At 39.5% G+C, this 11,940-nt stretch overlaps 2 protein-coding genes across 2 annotated transcripts; one reads left to right on the forward strand and one right to left on the reverse strand.

Moving 5' to 3' along the window:
- Positions 1-6,048: 6,048 nt before the first annotated feature.
- Positions 6,049-7,330, forward strand: LOC129719525 (histone-lysine N-methyltransferase MECOM). The gene is made up of 2 exons (XM_055670919.1): positions 6,049-6,560; positions 6,621-7,330. The coding sequence occupies exons 1-2, from the start codon at positions 6,065-6,067 to the stop codon at positions 7,328-7,330; spliced, it is 1,206 nt and encodes a 401-aa protein (XP_055526894.1). The 5' UTR covers positions 6,049-6,064.
- A 157-nt stretch (positions 7,331-7,487) lies between these two features.
- Positions 7,488-11,939, reverse strand: LOC129724628 (all trans-polyprenyl-diphosphate synthase PDSS2). The gene is made up of 4 exons (XM_055679677.1): positions 11,531-11,939; positions 9,154-9,768; positions 8,135-8,868; positions 7,488-8,078 (listed from the first exon to the last, which is right to left on the reverse strand). The coding sequence occupies exons 2-4, from the start codon at positions 9,498-9,500 to the stop codon at positions 7,807-7,809; spliced, it is 1,353 nt and encodes a 450-aa protein (XP_055535652.1). The 5' UTR covers positions 9,501-9,768; positions 11,531-11,939; the 3' UTR covers positions 7,488-7,806.
- Position 11,940: the final 1 nt, after the last annotated feature.

Here is an 11,940-nt window from a genome sequence, read left to right on the forward strand (position 1 = left end):
ATGGCATTAGAACTGCAACCGTAGTGATTTTCATATCTATGTTTAATAATAAAAACTTCTTTCAAATTCCTAAAATTTGAAGTTGCATTGGGTTGCTGTTTTTTTGAATTCTACACTCTGGTTTTTCTCAGTTATATTCAAATGGCCAATAGGCTATATAAAAGACAATAAAAAAGCAATATGCTTTGCTAAGATTTTGAAACAGATAGTTCAGATAGCTCGTTTAAACTGTGCTGATGGTTATATTTTTCCAGTTGAATAAATTTAATTCAATATGACAATCCTAGTTGCATTGCGCGGTTGTGGTATAGCGTAAAACCAAATTATATGCATCTTGACGTTAGGTTTTACACATTCATATTCGTATTTTTCAATTACAAAAATATTACATCAGCATCTGCAAGAAACTATTTAGATACTAAACATATAAACACAACCTTTCATTGCCGGACTTGTAATTAAACAACATTATGCAAACATCAGTTGGAGAGGTTAATGTTGTTTATCAAACCGAGCTAGGTTTATTTTTAAAGGGAATAGACAGGTGACTTTCACATATGGCATTTTGTTGTTTTTTTTATTGGTATCTTAAAACTGTTTCTTTTTTTCTGGTTCTGTTAGATGAATAAATGTTTCAATTGGCCAAAAATGAAAAAAATGAATGTTAACATGTTCATAAATTTCAATGTCAATTTAAATTTTTTGTAAATCTAGATTTTTCACTAAAAACTGCTACTCTTTATCGTTACTTTTCCAACAAACATGTAAATACAGGATTTTTTTATGTGACATCTTTGCTAAGCAGTTGTAAGAAACTGACAATGATGCTGCTTTGGAATCGGTGAGCGAGCTATCTTTCACGAGCGCAATTGAAGATGAAAGGAAGTTTACTTCCTACTAAATCGTTCTTATTTAAGGTTTATATAAAAAATTGCCTTTTCGAGTTTTAAAGAAAATTGACTGCATTAGGATGAAAGGTATTCATCAATGTTAAAAACAGTATTTTTTTCTTCTCAAATAGAGGTCTGCAAATAAATAATCAGCATTTTTTCAGTTGTCAAAATCGAACCATGTTAAAAATAAACACTTTTCTTTTTATGACTTTCTGGTGGCATATGACCTTAACAATATGTGGCCACCAATGAACTAGTTTTAGGATTGTAAGTCGTTAGAGGTGTCGCTTGATGGATTTAGGCTCACTAATCTGGAAGTATCCGGAACGCGACGGAGACAAGTCCGCATGAAGCCTTTAACGACCTAGACACTTGATATGACCCTTTCGAGTAATTAGAGGTATAGCACGGTACTAAGTACTGCTTTGATCATGTCTATTATATTACCGAAACTTGTTCCGGTCATATATCCAGAACTGTCTTACTGATTCCGGTATTCCATTTCGGCAACATAATGGACAAAATGCCTTTCTTTTGGGGGTTGTTGAGCTTGAATTGGTTAAAAGCAAAACAAAAAAACTATAAATTATTATTAAACATAACCGCTCGTTTTTGGCTTATGTGTGCCAAAGTCGAACCGTGCCAAAATTGAACCGTGCCGAACAGTCTCAAATCTCAAAATGAAATATAAAACTATCGTAGTCCTACGTCAAACATGCGGTCGTGTCTTGGATACCACTCTCGTACTATTTTATCCATTTTTTTAATAAAAAAGTATGTTACCTCTTACGTGTCGTTTCATGAGTACTTTAAGAAACCTCTGGGTTAGTACCAAAAAAAAAAGTCTAATTCTTTTTGAAAAAAATAAAAAATAAAACACATATTAGTTTCCGACACGATGATAACGTTAGAAGCCCAGTATGTATAGAAATCGCAAAACCATTTTTTAACGTTTTCCCAAAAACTGTATCAATACGTAAAATAGTAATCGTTTGAGGGTTCAACATTAATAATAAACATTCAAAAAATTTCAAAAAAACGCCTAAGAAATTATTCGCCACTCGAAAACAAGTTTCTAAAAATGATTCACCTCACCTTTTCAAATCAAACGAGGTTGAATTAATGAAGGACATCCACTAGCTCCGCATAATATTCACCTGCTTCGCCTCGTTTATGATTTATGGAAATTGTACGTTACCTAAAGCCTGAGAATTTATAATCCATCTATGCTTCTCAATAAACATGTCGGTCGCTTTCCTACTATTCTACGTACTGACTAAGCTACATACATATGAAAGTTGGATTTCAAGCTATGCTCTTCATGTAAGCAGGAGGAATGAGGATCGGCATAGTAGGGCAGTAAACGTAAAAATAAAGGGTATAAACATTTCACACAAGCACGGATAAAGAATAAGCATGCCACTTCTTAATAGCTGACAAACGATCAGTTTTGGGGTGCTCAAAAAGTCGTGGTTCATTTTTGTGAGCTGTTCAGAATGACTCATGATCTCTATAAAGATCACAAAAAGGAGATTTTTTGTTAGTACGTAAGAAAAGTGATGCGATCAAGAAATCAACGATTCTGTTTGCAGTGAGAAAATCCATACAGGAACAATTATTTGTAGAAAAGAAAAGTTGTGTATGTGTGCATTAAGGTGGGGAATCGTTATCGTTTCGTTAAAAACGAAACTTGAAAGCAGAAAGCCAGAACCAAGTTTTTTTTCTATTTGGGACCCCAAACAATCCTAAACTTATCGGAAGTCGATTGATTTTGTCTCCGCTTGGTGCATTGCATTTCAAATTTATATGGAGATTTGTATTGAAAAACCAACTTTTTTGCATTTTCCATTCTAAAGATCTCAAAATGGCTCAAGCCATAGGTTTCATGACTTTAAATGGTAGGTTTTTTGATGCCTAACAACTTGGCCGAAGACACTTAAGAGCCAGGGTGTCCCAAAAATATACTAGAGCTGTTCAAAGTTGAGTATGTCGAAATTTATGTTGCAAATCATTTTTTCTGCCAACACTGCCATCAGAAGTAACCTCTGAAACACGTTGTAGATTCTACCTACGCCTAGAATATTGACCTGATTTTGTTTGTTTGATCCAGCTGAGTGTATGAACTCGTTACGACAGGTTATTTCTAATGGGAATCCTACTGGCGCCGGTACATTGGTAATGTTGGCAGAAAACAAGATTTTCTGCATTTAAATCGACATACTCAACTTTGAAGAGCTATAGCTCTTTTTGGGGACATCTTAGCTCTTCAGTGTCTTCTGCAAAGTTGTTAGGCATCTAAAATACTATACTTTAACAAAATGTAATGCATTATTCGAGTATTATTGAGCTCTCTAGAAAGGTAAATGCAAAAAAGTAGGTTTTCCCATATAAACCATATAAACGCCAAACAGAGACAAAACCAATAGACTTCCGGTAAGTTTAGGGTTGTTCGGGGCCCTGAAAAGAACCAAAAAAACTTGGTTCTGGAAAATCGATCACTTTTCCCCACCCTAGTATGCATGTTCCAGCATAACTCTTGAATGCCGGAACCCAAACTTAGGATACATGTTCCGTTCACAATGGAGGCGATATTGGGAAGGGTAAGGGGTAACCCCCCAGTCAATATTAATAAAAAAGTCAAAATTTTTCGTAAATGTTTTTTGGGAATATATGAGTTGGTCACCCCTTCAGGCCAAAAATCTGAAAGTCTATAAACCGGAATTAAATGTTCGAAACCATTTTTAACTCCAAGATGACGACCGAGGATCGGATATTCTCTGTGAGATGGGTATTTTCGTAATCGGGATGACGTCCAAACACCTAATATCGATGTTCAATTTTCTTTTTGTTAATTCAATGTTTATTTTTCTGTTCTAGCTGACGATAGTTGGTTTTTGAAAAGTAAATTAAAGAGAAAGCTCAAAGACTTCCCAATATTAGTATTTTCGGAACCAGACCAACACCTAGAAGCCCTTCCGCTTCCAAAAAAAAGTACAGAAATCGCTCATACACCCTGTAGTATAAATATTTTTGGAATCAATATGACGTCAAAGATGGCGGAATCCGGAATCTAGAAAGCTTGTTAAAAAGAAGAAAAATGTTTGAATGTTCCCTAATATTAATATTTCTACATTCGGATTAGAATTGGAGTAAATTTATGAATCTATTTAAATAAAAGTCAAGATTGTATTGTATGTTACATCGCCGATAATAGCATAATTGGTATACGTATTTTTGTAAAGGAGATGGACATAGTAAAATGGACAAAAGGAAGTAGTAACCCGTAAAGAAAAGGGTCCTAATAGACAAGAAAGTCATATTTTTTACATTAGGAGGACGTTTGGAATGAATTTTATAATTTCAGGTTCTTGGTCATGTTTTGGGGACCAAAAGTTGATACTAATACCTTCGAGTACTGGTATTGTCAGTACTAGAATGGCAGGGAATCGATGTCCGACGACACTTGAAATTTTGTGTTCATGTAATCCGTAAAAATCGATCATATATTTCCCAATGATTATCTGTTTGAAACGACGTCCAGAGACCGATCAGTGACACCATTTTGGCATCCAACTTGGTCAAATTAGGGAAAATGCTTAAATACTGCCAAAGATTTGTGGGCTGACATCTAGACTGGAAAATGATACCTAAGAGTTTGATTGGAGTGGTGCAGGCAACTTTGACACACATTTGACCAAATGCTTTTTAAGGCTATTATACCTATATCAGAAATATCTAAAGTGAATGATGTTGAATTTCCAATGAATTTTAGACTTTCGTGCAAATATTTCTAGAGAAGTACTCCAAAACGTCCAATCCGATTCGGTCGATTGTTGAAAATTACAATGAAGGATTAAGTGCAATTTGTGCTAAAACAAAGTTTGAAAGGTCAGCTAATAAGATACAAAATTAGAAATTAAAATGATAAAACATTATGAAAAAATGTTACTATTGTCGTTTGTTCATAATAATAAATATTATTATATTTTATTGCAAACGAAATATAAGCCTACCAAAAGTGCGTTTTATCGCACTTTACACATTGCACAAGATCAACGCCAGTTTCGAAGGGGCTACTATCGTTTATGCTGCCAGCATCCCGTGTCCGTTGATTTCTGCTGAAACCATTCTTCTGCAATTATGTTGGTAAGCACCATGTATGTACAAACAAAGCAAGAACGGCACGCGCGCGGCGGGCATCGAAAAACATATGATTTCAATTTTTCCCCTCTGCTACTGGCTGCGCTGAGCTGGGCTGGGCAAGATCATCTCATAGCGAACGCCCTCTCCCAGTCTGTGCCTAATAGTAGGTGAGTTCTCCTACTAGGTACATCATTGGCCAGAGCATTAAAACCATCCACCATCGGCCACCACGTGGTGCATGCGACACGACTAGCAGCTTAACTGGCCCCTACCAAACGGTGCACTTTCCACACCGTACGGAGCGCCGGGTCAGCTCATAATGAACCGAAGCATGATTGCGGCGATGATGGTTTATCGCAGAGATGATTTCTGATGTGCCAGCATTGAAAGGGACAACCTGATTTCACGTGACGCACTGGGTAGGAAAAAGGACCTTTTTATGCTGCATAGTCAAATATAGAACCAAAATGATATTTTTTGTATCGGAAACCGAAAGCCTAGTACAGTGCACCAGCAGGGTGACATCCTGTGACGTGCGAGTGGATGCACATGCGGTGATTTAACACACCCCAGGATTCGAATGGATGGAGGGTTGCAGCAAGTGCTAGAAGTGGTACGCGCGCACTTACAGTGGCACAGCATCGAGGGGAGGGTTCCGAATCAGATTCGTGTTGATCTTTATCAATTCATTTAAAAACTATTATATGTTTTTCGGCACTCGGATAGGAGGCTGGATGCAGCAAGGAAGCCGCAGTGGAATGTCGTGAGATTTTTTGCACTTGTTACAGGCAGTCTGGATCAATTAGAGTCGCTTTGCACACAAACTGCTTCCACCCTACGTCCCTCCCCTTAATCGACCGGGATTTTAGCTCACGCTGGGTGAGGTGCAGGGAGAGGTCGGCCTATTTGCCAAAAAGTCGGCGATTAGGGGAAAACTATAAAGTATCCTTGTACCTCTAGGAGGAACCTCAGAACGAAATTCGAGTTGCAAGTGGACGGTTCGTCTCTCGAATGATACGCGAAGCGCGATGTTCCCGGCTACATCTTCGACGCCTATTTTGTTTCCTAGAAACACTCTTGGAGCTCCGCTGAGTCCTTTTGCTCCAAAGTGTGATCTAGAGCTAAGAATAAATTTTCCTCATCCAGACGAAAGTGCGGTCAGTGTTAGTGCCTTAGGATACCTGCCGGCTGATTCGGTGTCCAAAACATACTCCGTGGAAGAAATTTGCCAAAAGACTGCTATGCCCGGTGGAAGAACAATCAATATTCGAAAATCGAGCTCGACTGGACTGTTGACCCCGAACGAGGCGGATAGTGTTATGAAGAGTTGCAACTGGATTCGATCGATCAAACTGGCTAGTGATATAAGAAGTTACAACGCCCTGCTGGAGTTGACCTCAAACCAGCTGGTTAGGTTGCGTTTGACTAGGGACGTTAGTGCAGACGAAGAGCTTACAATGTGGTTTTCCGAGGATATCAGTGCCCACATGCAGATTCCATTTCTAACACCTGGGAATATTCAAAGTAAGTTCAATGTGATTTATAAAATTTATGCATTTATATAAATATTCTAATTACCTCTAGGGCAAAATTGTTACGTGTGCCATATCTGCCGGAAGTCGTACGAATACCCAAACCCGCTAAAAATTCATATCGCTACCGGTTGTAGTCAGCAGCCTGTTGGTATGCTCTGGCAGCGGCTCCTCCATAGCATATCACGCTTCAGCAGCCTCAACTTGGATTGCGAGTTTCAGCCGTGGCGAAGTTCCGCCTTCCGGCCCGTTCTAACTTCCACCGCTATCAAAGTGGAGCTTTCGCCACCACTTCCGATGCCTCCACTTAATAAATCCCCACCAACTCCACAATCACACCACCATCATCTGCATCATCGTCATCACCAGCACAATCCGTTGGCCGACGAATCAACGATGGTTACGGCCGCCCACCTGGAAACGATCGTCAGCAATATGGGTTCTTCGAAGCAGGGCCACATCTGCATCTACTGCGGAAAGCTATACTCACGAAAGTACGGACTGAAAATCCACATCCGAACGCACACCGGTTTCAAACCGCTCAAGTGTCAATACTGCTTCCGGCCCTTCGGAGATCCGAGCAATCTGAACAAACACATTCGTCTCCACCGGCAGCACGACAGCTCCCTGTACGAGTGTAACCTGTGTGGGAAGAAATTGGCCCGTAGGAGGGATCTACAGAGGCACCTCCAGTCTCGACACAACAGCAATCAGGTGATAGAAAGTTCCACCTCCGAGGAGGATGAAGAGGAAGTAGTGTAAGTTGAAAATCATACCAAAGAAATAGTTTTAAAACAGTTGATAATTATTGTTGTGTCAATATATATATACGTATTATGAAATTTATCTAGATTCTATCGTGTATTCCGAAAATTTAGGGGTTTAATGTGATAAATCGAATAATCGAGCAAGTCCCCTCTATGAAAAATATCAACAGTTTTCAATGTTATTCAGAAGAAACACTATCACCACTTACAAGCTAAGCTCAACGTTAAATAATATATTCACTGAGTAATGATATATTTCATAATAACTAGTACGAGAACGAACGACATTTCGATTAGGGCTACCGGCGATCTAACGGATTATAGAGGTCTTTTACAACCGGACGGAATGGTTTTTCTAGTCACTATTTTCCACAAGCAACGCTTCTTCAGCTATTCTCTTTCCTTACTACCAAAGAAAATTGAAGAAACGATTTCTTGCGATCGTTCGGAGGAAGTGAAGACTGCCGACACTCACAAATCTTGCATTGCTAATATTATGTTCTGCAACGCAGTCCGGGCATCGGTGGGCGGTAACTCGTTCAATACTGCCATCGCTGCCAAACTGTGCTTTTTCTGCAGGTTGCGCGTCTTTTCCAAGCCCGGGCCCTTGATAACCTCGGCGTGGATTTTAGCGTAGTCGATGTTATCGACCGACTCGCGTCCTTTTTTAATTTCTTCATACAAGCTGGGATCGTGCTCTAAATGGAAGAGAACGGGGGCCGAAACAAGACTAAATCGTGTTCCTGAAAAGGGTAAATTTTATTATTTTTTTCAATTTTCGAACAATAAGAAAACATACCTGCCGGTAAGTTGGTACCACTAAACGGTTCTAAATCGATGCACGCCTGCCAAGCAAGAGATAGATGCTTTCCAAATAAGTAACCCTGTTTCTGAAGCCTTACTGGTTGCTTAGCCAGAATCAATGCACCCTGACAACTCTTTCCCAGTAAGCTGCCAGCTCCAAGGATATGCCGCAACGACCACTCTTTTTCCGGATTTCCTAACACATCTTTGATATTCATCGGTTGCGTGTTATCTTCCAAGTCTCCGAATCCCAAATCATCACCCGGCTGCTCGGAGCTCGCCGCTTTGGGTTCCGGCTTCGACGGTAGTGGATTGTTCTGTTGATCGCGATCACCCACAAAATTAGACTCCGCCAAATCCCGCACCGAGGACGAAATCAACTCAATCAGCTCCTGGTTCCGCAAGCCGGCTAGCTGCAAACAGGCATTCCCCAGCAGATAATCTCCGCTGAGCAGAGCAATTTTGTTCCCAAAAATCATCTCACTATCCCCGCTCAGTTCGTTGCCGGCATTCGCCAACGGTTGAAGATTAACGAGCCCTTGGTGAACCAGATGGGAGGTACGAATCATTTCCGTCACCTCAGCCAAGGCACGCTGTGAGTGCAGCACTCCGGCACTTTTATCCTGCTCCAGATCCGGAACCGAAGCCGCGTGACCTGCGGCCTTTGAAACAAGCAGCACGATGAGACCCCATGCCTGCATGTTGTTTTTGCCATTGTAGATCAATATTCTGAAAGATAAAAAAATTTGAATATTTTTAATATCAATAACGAGACGTACATTGACGTCACTATTTTTATTTCTTCGTCATATTAAAAAGAGCACAAAGCATAACCCCAACAGGTTTTATCCCACTCTCCATTTCTCACCTCATAATAAGGTTGAATCAGACAGACAAATTACACCTTGTGCGCCCTTGCGTAAGTCAATCTACAAGAGCCACGCTGACGTATATCTTTCAAGGTCGCGCTGGTATGTTTCACCATCGTTTTCACTTAAAACCAGTTCTACTTACTTGGCCGTTTTCAGCAGCGGATGATTACTTCCGACCAGCTTCCGCAGGTGCAATGCCACATTGGCGATTTCATCACTGAGCAGCCACCGCAGGCTGAGGAACGACGTTGGATATCCGACGATCTTTTCCGCCTCACTCACAGCCCGATTCCAGTCGTGCTGCTTCTGGACAGGTTTCACCACGGCGGCTGTTGCTGCTTGTTTGTCTCGAATCACTCGAGTAGAACTGATTGGCCGTACGTTGAGTAACGGTGGGGCAAGACTTCGAGCCGTTTGTCCACCCAGCTGAAATCCTTTCGCGGCTGCTCGGAGCGATGATTGAAGGTTGCAAATCCTACTGAGTGACATAATTCACGGAATGCTGGCGTTCGTTTTCGGCGATAACAGTTTACGGGTGATGATGATACGTGTGCGGCAACGTGAAAGTGGCACAGTTTTGTGGGCGCGCTTCTTCTCTTCGCTGGGTACGGCGGCTAGCTGGTATCGGCGTGCTTGCTCAATTGTCGCTACTTCTGCTTCTGCCTCTCGCTGCTGCTGGGCAAGAAATCATAAGCGAGAGGAAAATATTGTAAATTCCTTGCCGTTTACCGCTTGGGCTCGATTTGCGTCAGCGTTTCTGTTGTATGAAGAAACAGAAGACGATTGGAAAAAGTTAAACAATTATATATGGGACAATATTTTTTGCTTAGTACAATTCATAACACGGTGCTATAAATGAAAAACAATGTAGTAAGAAAATACACTAAGGTTTGGCTTAGTTTTGTGTTTTTTTTTTAATAGAACAGATTTTTATGCTATTATTGCACCAACATTTTTGGACTGTCCGATAACGTTATTAATATTTTTAAAAGAGTGTAATTGTTTTAGCAAAGCGTTATTTTCAGAAAAATTGTATCGTTCTCCTTCAATTTTTAAATGAAGAATAAAACTCTGTTAAATGGCAGTAAGTACTTGTTAGTTTATGGGCGAATTGTCATTCAATATATTTCGAGCAGTTTTAATTCGTGATTTAAAACCGAAGGACAATAGAAATTCAAATAAAAATTACACTTTGCACAGAAAATGCAGCTTTTCAAAATAATATATAAAAACTGCTGCAATTCTTTCCATAAGTGAAGGTGTTCTTATGAAAAATAGGTGTAGGTTGGCAAAATGTTATAATAATTCTCAATGACACTTTACGTTTAATTATCTTAACCTTTTTTAGGCTATTAAAAAAATTTACGATTTCAAAAAAAAAGAAAAAAAATCACAGGAAGGTTGTATGCAAAGCCACGACCGCAAGGTTGAAGTAGAATACTTTTACAAGAAAGATAACCCGGCTGTTTGCGTGTCAGTCATTTTTTCTAGTAAATAAACGTTGACCGTTCATTGGCAGTATTGTAACTTCTTTTTGTTTGATATTTTGAATGAAGTTTATTGAATATTTTCAAATTTTGTGCAAATGAAAAGTGAAGTGCTGCCAAATTGTAATATGCACATTTAATACGACATCATTAAACGGGTACGGAACAAAGACTACGGTTATGCAGAACGCGAATAACGGCGCGATGCGATTCGCCTTACCGTGGTGAAATGTACAGCTTTTTTTAAGGCGAAGTAGAGCTATATTTTTCAACACATTTCGTCTTGCCGAATCGCATCGCGCCGTTATTTGCGTTCTGCATAACCGTAGCCAAACACTAAGCGACGCAAACACGTAATAATAGTCCGAGTATGCATGTAGATGAAGATAATTAACTATGGATTATAGCGCAAAACGAGAAAATATGAACTCTTCAAATATTCATTTGTGTTCTTCAAATTTTAGTTCTTCTATTTAATATCAAATGAAATGTCTGTTGATTATCTGATGAAGCTCTTATATAGGCCAAATGATGCATTCCCAATTTACTAGGTCCATAACTATGCCGACCGTGCTTGGGAAAGCAATCGTGTAACGACCAATCAGAGGTCGAATTTTGTTTTTTGACAAGGCTTAAGAATTTTCAATAGAACAATAGTTCGAATAATGAAATTGCAATTTTATGCATTCGGTAGGAATCTTAGAAGATTTTCTAATCGATTGCTGCAAAAACGAAGGAAATCCATCGAAAACTAACCAATTTATTAGCATTTGAAATTGGACATATTTCTCACTTTTTCCAGTTTTAGATTTTCATTTCACATCCCTATGTAGCCGAACTTCCTGAGAGAAGTATTCTACTTCAAAAAATAATGCCGCTAGTTTAGGCGAGGAATACTCTGGTGCTGAATTATCAACCCTGCATTCAAACTCTACACTACTACTTCTACTAGAGAACAGCATGCATTAGTTTCCAGCGATGAATGAATTCAATACAAAGCAAACAGTTATGCTTACGAATACCAAAACATACCGTTATCTGTTGAACTTCGTTCGGCTTCACCAACACTTCTGCAAGCACGATTTCTTTTATTTACATCGTAAACTCTGCAATGAACCCACGTTGGCACCGTCCTAAATTGGTACAAGAGCGTACTCTCAGTTGCTTTTAACTATTTCCTCCGCCTCGAAATCACTGCTAATTCACTGGTACCTCGAAACAATTCCTAAATGAAAAGTCTGTCACAAATTACACTAATCAACACCGCTAGCTAACTTTTCCAGCGGTTCCCCTTTCAATCGATTCGGTGATGTAAGTTCACTGACTGTTTTTTCTTCATTCATTCCGATGCTTTCTGACGTTTTGCTTTAAACCCACACATACACACTTATTTACACTACTTCTGAATTCATCCTCGCAGCGACACCTCGCACAATTCGACA

Source organism: Wyeomyia smithii, chromosome 2 (genome assembly GCF_029784165.1).
Source record: "Wyeomyia smithii strain HCP4-BCI-WySm-NY-G18 chromosome 2, ASM2978416v1, whole genome shotgun sequence".
Lineage (NCBI taxonomy): Eukaryota > Metazoa > Arthropoda > Insecta > Diptera > Culicidae > Wyeomyia > Wyeomyia smithii.